General features: G+C 41.4%; 1 protein-coding gene across 1 annotated transcript in view; it reads left to right on the top strand.

Annotated features, from left to right (window-relative positions):
- The first annotated feature begins 1,502 nt into the window (after positions 1-1,502).
- The window catches only part of nos1apa (nitric oxide synthase 1 (neuronal) adaptor protein a), a 130,572-nt gene continuing 125,344 nt past the window's right edge, over positions 1,503-6,730 (top strand). Inside the window, exons 1-2 of the mRNA XM_036570681.1 lie at positions 1,503-2,009; positions 2,527-2,598. Of these exons, the coding sequence (XP_036426574.1) occupies positions 1,905-2,009; positions 2,527-2,598 (177 nt within the window). The 5' untranslated portion in view covers positions 1,503-1,904. The remainder of the gene's footprint in view (positions 2,010-2,526; positions 2,599-6,730) is intronic.

The raw sequence follows: 6,730 nt of genomic DNA, 5'->3' as shown, positions 1-6,730 counted from the left end.
CCATCAGGGCATTCTCAGTAGGGGGAGGATGTTGTGACTCTGGAGTGATGACAGAGTCATTGGATTTTATCGCTGATGTGTCTCCACCAATGGGGGTGGATAGGTTGCACATGGAGAAAATGAGCTTCTCTGTCAGAGATTTGCCTCCCCTCTTGTCAGCGTGCAGTCCAACATTCTTAAAAAAAATTCTATTTTCCCAAAAAACAGGTTAAGATTGTCATTGCTATGAACTCTTATTATAGTGCAGAGGTGTCAAACTCAACCACTAAAAAGGCCATATAAAAAATCTCAATAAATCTGTGGGGCAGCTGTGTTTTTATTTACTTTTTACTTAATGATTTGCCATTACTTCAATGGGCCATTGTTTATTCAAAATATGCAAAAACTGCAACAGCAACACAGGCACTGAATACTTAAACTACTCCCAAATAATGTTAAATAAAAACAAATTGCTTCATACAAAACAATAGGCTTCATTAGCTACAGATAACTGTTGAACCTCTTTAAAAGTTCCCATAAGGTAGTTTTTTTAAACTGCCTGTTTGCTTAAACTAGACACCAGGAACCTTTTCTTTTTCTGTAAACACTGGCCCAGAGATTGCTGCAGGGGGAAGGGGGTCATAAGGGACTGTAGTGCAGCTGAGGGTGAAACAGGCTAAAATTAATAGAAATTTAAAATAATTTTGTGGGCCAAATTGGATTGTGTCACAGGCCTGACTTGGCCTACGGGCCTTATGTTTGGGTTGTAGAGGGTGGGACTATGAATCACCCCTAAAGTGTGTGTGTGTGTGTGTGTGTGTGTGTGAGTGAATAGCAAGAGAGAAAGACAGAGAGCTGGTTAGAGAGTGAGCTGTTAGAGAGAAACTCTGCATATGATGTACGGTGTGGCTGTGGCCGACAACAGCCGGAAAATAAACCACCACAACTTGTGTGAAAGCAGCGTCTCTTTTTAAAGTGGTGAACGCTGCAATGAAGCTGTAAAATTAAGTAAATGCTGACTGAAAATCACACAAAACTACAATTGTCACTCGCATGTAGAACGAGTGAGTCTACAAACCCGGGTTTTATTTTCGTGAATGAGTTTCCACATGCCAGCCTTGGGAGTCGGCGCTACAGTTCAGTCTTACAGGCGCACCGACACCAGTGAGGTTTTGTATCTTACCACTAGGTGCCATTCGCAGCTCGCCTACACCGATCAGGAGCTTCACAGACACGGCGCGTTTCTCTCTTTCCTCCTCCTCCCACACAAAGCTGTGCTCCAGCGAAAGCAGGTGGAATTTCCCCCACTCCGCCGCTGACGCTTTCCTTTCCCTTTATTTTTTCCCACCTGTACTGACACAAGCCCCGCCCTCTTGTGATATGATTGGCTAGTACGATACAATCTCCTGCGCTACGATTCACACTCACACGCATTCTGCCTATCGGCTATGCAAACTATTAACCAATAGTAGGGAGGAAAGGCGGGCTCGTCGGAAAACGGGTGGGGAAAAAAATAACGCCGTGCGAGCAGTGCCTGCATAAAGGGATGTGTGGCTTTCGGTTATGGCGCTGGCGTGAAGTTGTTGGGCATGGACGACGCCAGGAAGCAGGACATTATCGCTGCTCTCATTTAAGCTCGGCAGGTTAGCGAGGAACTCAACAGCGGAAAAGTCGCGCTCGTCAGTGGAAAGCGGTATTTTTAGTATAAACGGGAAATGACCGAGGAGCCGTGAGAGGCTGAGAGCAGCTTGACTTTTTGAGGAGAGAGATTTTGCTGTTCGAAAGTTGAGCTGCGAGCTGTGGAGAAGCGACATGGACCGTCGGAGCTGAACCGAGTTTTCCGCGTCGAGTCTCTGTCTTTCTTTTCGTCTTTTCTGTTTGTTTTTATTGGCGTGTTGACTGTAAGAGCTGAAAGAGCCGCAGACATGCCGGCGAAAACCAAGTACAATTTAGTGGACGACGGGCACGACCTGCGGATTCCTATGCATAACGAGGAAGCCTTCCAGCATGGCATTAATTTCGAGGCAAAGGTGAGTGTTTCCTCACGTTCCTCAGGTTTCTTTGACCCCGGTCTGTTTTAACAGACCTATAAGTTACTGGGCGGGCCATTAGGACTAGACTACACCAGAGGCTCGTGTTGAGTTTATGAAGTAGCCCAGTTGGACCGTGACTGAGCTAACTTACCTGTTCAAAACAAATAACTATATGGGATCCGGGAAGTGGGAGCTCCACTTGTTTACCCACACACAGGCTGTTTGTGTAGAAAAAAGATACGTTTAAATATCGTGTTTACTGTACAATGAGCTGAGCTCTATGTTACAAGGCTGAAGTCAGCTACTTATTCGAATTTTCCCGTTCCACCTTAAATGGTGCAGCAGTTACATTCTGGTGCCTCGGGCATTATAGTGACAACTGCTGCACTATTTAAGGTGGAACGGGAAATTCGAACAAGAAGCTGGCGAAAAGTAAACCAACTCGAGCCTCGTCTCGATGTGAAAGGAGCGCTGAATAGCTGTATAATGTGTGGTTTGTCGTTTTCCTCCTCAGTACATTGGTAGTCTGGATGTGGCGCGACCCAACAGCCGTGTGGAGATAGTGGCTGCCATGAGACGGATACGGGTGAGTCGGACACTGTTAAATCCGTTTCCTGCTCTGTGACCCTTTCTGTGGAAATTACCGTAATTTTCGGTATTTCAGCCACCCAGTGGGCTAATTAAAGCGCTTTAATCCGAGATAATAAGTGGGCCAGTCGCTGGCCCGAAAACCACACCAACATGTAACGCTACAAATCGGGTAACATTGAGAAGTCTCGCTCAGAGTGGTCAGTAAGTGGAGGCTGAGAGGAGCTGAGTGTGTTAACATTGATCTGGGAGTAAATGTCCAGAGACTGGGGCACTGTTGGTTAGAACAGTCTGTGGTGGTAGAGTTTTACAGAACAGCTCTGTGAAGACATTTTTCAGCGCAGGCGAAGCTGAATTTGGCGCCTGAAAGGCAACACGTGCGGAAGAAGCAGCATGCACTCTTAGAAAAGATGGTTCTTCAAGCGTTCTTTAGTAAAGAAAACGGTTCTGTATAGAACCATGAACACTCAAAGAGCCTTTTGCATGATTAAAGGCTTCTTTGTATCATGAAAAGGTTCTTCAGATTGATGGAGAATGGTTAGATGGCTGTAGATGGTTCTATATAGCACCAAAAGGGTTCCACTATTGTTACAAGCCAAAGAACCCATTTTGCTGAAAGTGTAGTGCACATATCCATAAGACTGTCTTATAAATCTTTTCCATTCTTATCATTTGTTGGCTTTATTGCATGTACTTATTACATTGAATTTGACTGGTCATTCCTTATGCATGCTTTTCACTGTTTGGGTGTTCTGAATTATTTCACAGCCCGCATGCAAAACCACTCACTAACAGGGCTCTGTGAAGGAGGCCTGCTGCTTCATTTGAGCTGAACTGACATTCCTTAGTACTGCAGATTTATTTTTCGGATGTATTTGACAGCCATAGAGGGTTTATTGTCAGTGAGCTGTTGGTTGTGTATAATGTAAGTGCTCTTTCTTTGTGCTCTCATATTTCTGATTTTTCCCCCTTTCTCCAGACAGTCATTATGGCTTTAAAGGAGCGAATGTGCGGTCAGGTAGTGTGAGGTGGAGATGTGCCAGGAATCAGATGGTTGTAAAGGCTTTGTTTTGCAGCATTGTGGTTTCCATCACACCGGCACACATTAGGCGCAAATGATCCTATTAACCTTTTCAATGTGCCAGACCCCCTGCCATGGTATGGCAGCTGCTGGGAGAGGGGCAGCCATTTGTATAGCCACATGCATTTAAAGCAGGGAACAGTTCTTTCTGCATTTGATGCAGAGAGGACTTTTAAAGCTCAAATTAGGATACATTTCATAGGCATGATGTACTCATTGTATGAACTAACCAGAGCCAAATGACTGTATTTGAAATAGGCCTACTATGGGAAAAAAATTGGAGAGCAACTGCAGTGTATTTTAAATGTAGGCTGTTGTAGTAGTCAGTGAAACGTAGGAAAAAAAAGTCAAGAGATTTGAATGTTAGTCAGCTATTGATCACCGTTGAGGGACAGAGTCACCTGCAGTACTTTTCACGCTAGTGTTTCAAAAACTCTGTCACCAGTGATTCTGTTCAAGATCAGAGAAGAGTACAGTATGTTATGTTTATAGACTAAAATTTCTCTGTTATCACAGGCTAGATGTGATAGCCTAGCAAGAATAAACAACTCTGGACATGTTAAAAATTTGGTGTTGGATTATGATGAAATTTGCTGCTAATTAGGCCACACCTACAGGCTTTCCTTCTAACATTCTTTTATTCTGTGCAATGTTAACATTCAGAGTATGGTCAACAACAAAAGCAAAATAACATATTGCTAGCTAGTGAAACAGTATTATAGCTAACATTCTATATTTAAAATGAACATTTAAGGAATACTGATCAATTCTTATTTTTTTTGTCCAACAAGTGATGACTTTTAAAAGTATCGTATGGTCTGGTTTAACGGACTGTTTTCCCCTCAAATGCAAAATGTTTTCTGTTAATTCATGATGTTGCTGAGAAGCGCTCCATCACACTTATTTTAAGCTCTGCCTTTATGAAGCATTTGATTGGTTTAGAAATGTAGAACTCAGTGCTTGTTAGTGAGGCTGCACAAATAGAGTAGTAAAAATATAGTAATATAATAATAAGGACCATGTAGTAATAGTACAGTAATAAGTGGTGCAGTGCTTTTGTGGAATGTTTTATTTTTGACTTTACATTTTCTGTTGTAGGCATATAATGTTGTGCATGGGTATAGGAATTGTTTTCTACCTTGACTTTATTGTTATTAAATGCCTTAGAGCTTTGCTGTCTTTGCACCATCTGAAAAGTGTACTATGGGTGATTACCACAGGTCTCAAAAGCCCAGTTTACACTGAGGTTCAGTCAAGCTGTTGTTTTATAAAATAACTGTCTTTTTTGCAATTATATATTCTTGGGTGTATTGTGCTAGAATGAAGAATCTGTTTTTAACCTCGGAATTGCCTTTGCTTCGAGACAGGCCTGATCTGTCTCATAACCATGACTGAACATTACTGGATTTCCAGTCACCATTTCAATCTGTGAGCGGGGAATTGAATTTGAAAAGCTGCTAGACGAGCACACTGTAAGTCAACATGAATAGAAATAAAAACCAAATCATTTGGCTTATTCATCTGTTCCTCTTTGCAGAAGCGTATGAGCTAATTTCTGTGCATCTTCTGGAGGGAGACCTTTTTAATGGCTTAAGGGATTAATTTCGGTGTAATCTAACTTTGCCTTGTTAATTGCCTTTGAGTTTTAAAAAACAACATGGGATGAAGAGATTAGACAGTCTGATGGGGGGGCGCCTCTTCTGCTTTTGGAGTAAATTAATTGGCTAAATTAAGGTTGGATATTTGATCAAAAACCTTTTTTTTATGAAAATGTCAGCAGGCATGTGGAAGAAAAAGAACAGGAATGCCCATCACACATAATTAAATGTTTGATATTAAACCCTAAAAGGCCTTCCAAAATGCTCTGCACAGGAAAAGGTGGGTGGAGAGTCTTCTGGGAATTTAAAAGCCTTGAAGGGAACAATCACTGGCAATTTTCAGTGTGCCCATTTGCAGTTTACTGTGTAAAAAATGAGCCTGCTGTGTTTTGATACAATTTTCTCACAGTTTAGAAAGCTAATTGTTATGATCTCTAACATATAAGAAGTTACACATTGTACAAATGTTTCTTTCCATTTAGGTTTATCTACTTGAGAGAGTAGGCTTCTTTGATGTAGATACTTAATAACTTGCTTTGAACTCTGAAAACATCAATACCAACTTGTTGCTTTAGTATTTCATAAATGCCTTTCTGATTAATATTGGGAAGGTATTTTCTCCACTTTCGTGATAAAGACTGCCAAGAACGTAACTACAGCCCAGGTGATGTGGGACCAGACAGAATATAAGAGCTACCTAGTGTTAAATTGTCTGTATTTTTGTAAACCTAAACCAAGTTTGCCTCACACTTTTTAAACATAGCAGTTTGAAGGAAAATGTAAACTATTTCAAAGTTTCATTCACTATTCAGTCCGTACCTGCCTTATATGGAATCTAAGCTCGTTTTGAATCCATTGTTCCTGTGATGTCATGAGAACCAACTCATTTACATGTATCCTTCTATTCAGCCTACGGTAGTTTAGCTCTGCCCATTCACACTGAAGTTCTAAGGAGTGTTTCAGCTCTGAGTGCTTTTGAATGAGGCGCAATACAGGACAGCCAGTCAGAACAGGGGCTCATATATCTTATATCAATCTTAGAGAGATACAGAGAGGTTGGAAAATGTCAGAAAATGGTTTAATAGACCATTTTTGCTTGATAAAACCAGTGGACTTGAAGGGAAGAAATAAAGTACAAGAACAATATAGGATATATACCCTTAATAAGTGTATTATATTAGTGTGCAGTATTTTGTCAAAAGTGTCATGTCCAGTGTAGTGACGGTATTGTGACCATTGTGTAATTTCCTAGTTAGTCTTAGAAAAGAAAAAGCCAGAAGTATTTTATATCGATGTAATATAATGGAATTTTACAGTTCTTTTCTGTATTATCAAGCCCTGCCACCCTACCAGAGCCTCTTTTTCTTCCCTTTGATCTCTTTCTGGGAGCTACAAAACAAGCGTGGCTCCAAAGCTGTCTAGCTTTAACCTGCGGCGCCCTTCCAGGAGGG

Source organism: Colossoma macropomum, unplaced genomic scaffold, assembly GCF_904425465.1.
Source record: "Colossoma macropomum unplaced genomic scaffold, Colossoma_macropomum, whole genome shotgun sequence".
NCBI lineage: Eukaryota > Metazoa > Chordata > Actinopteri > Characiformes > Serrasalmidae > Colossoma > Colossoma macropomum.
Note: the sequence above shows the minus strand (reverse complement) of the source record. Positions and strands in the feature narration are given on the sequence as shown.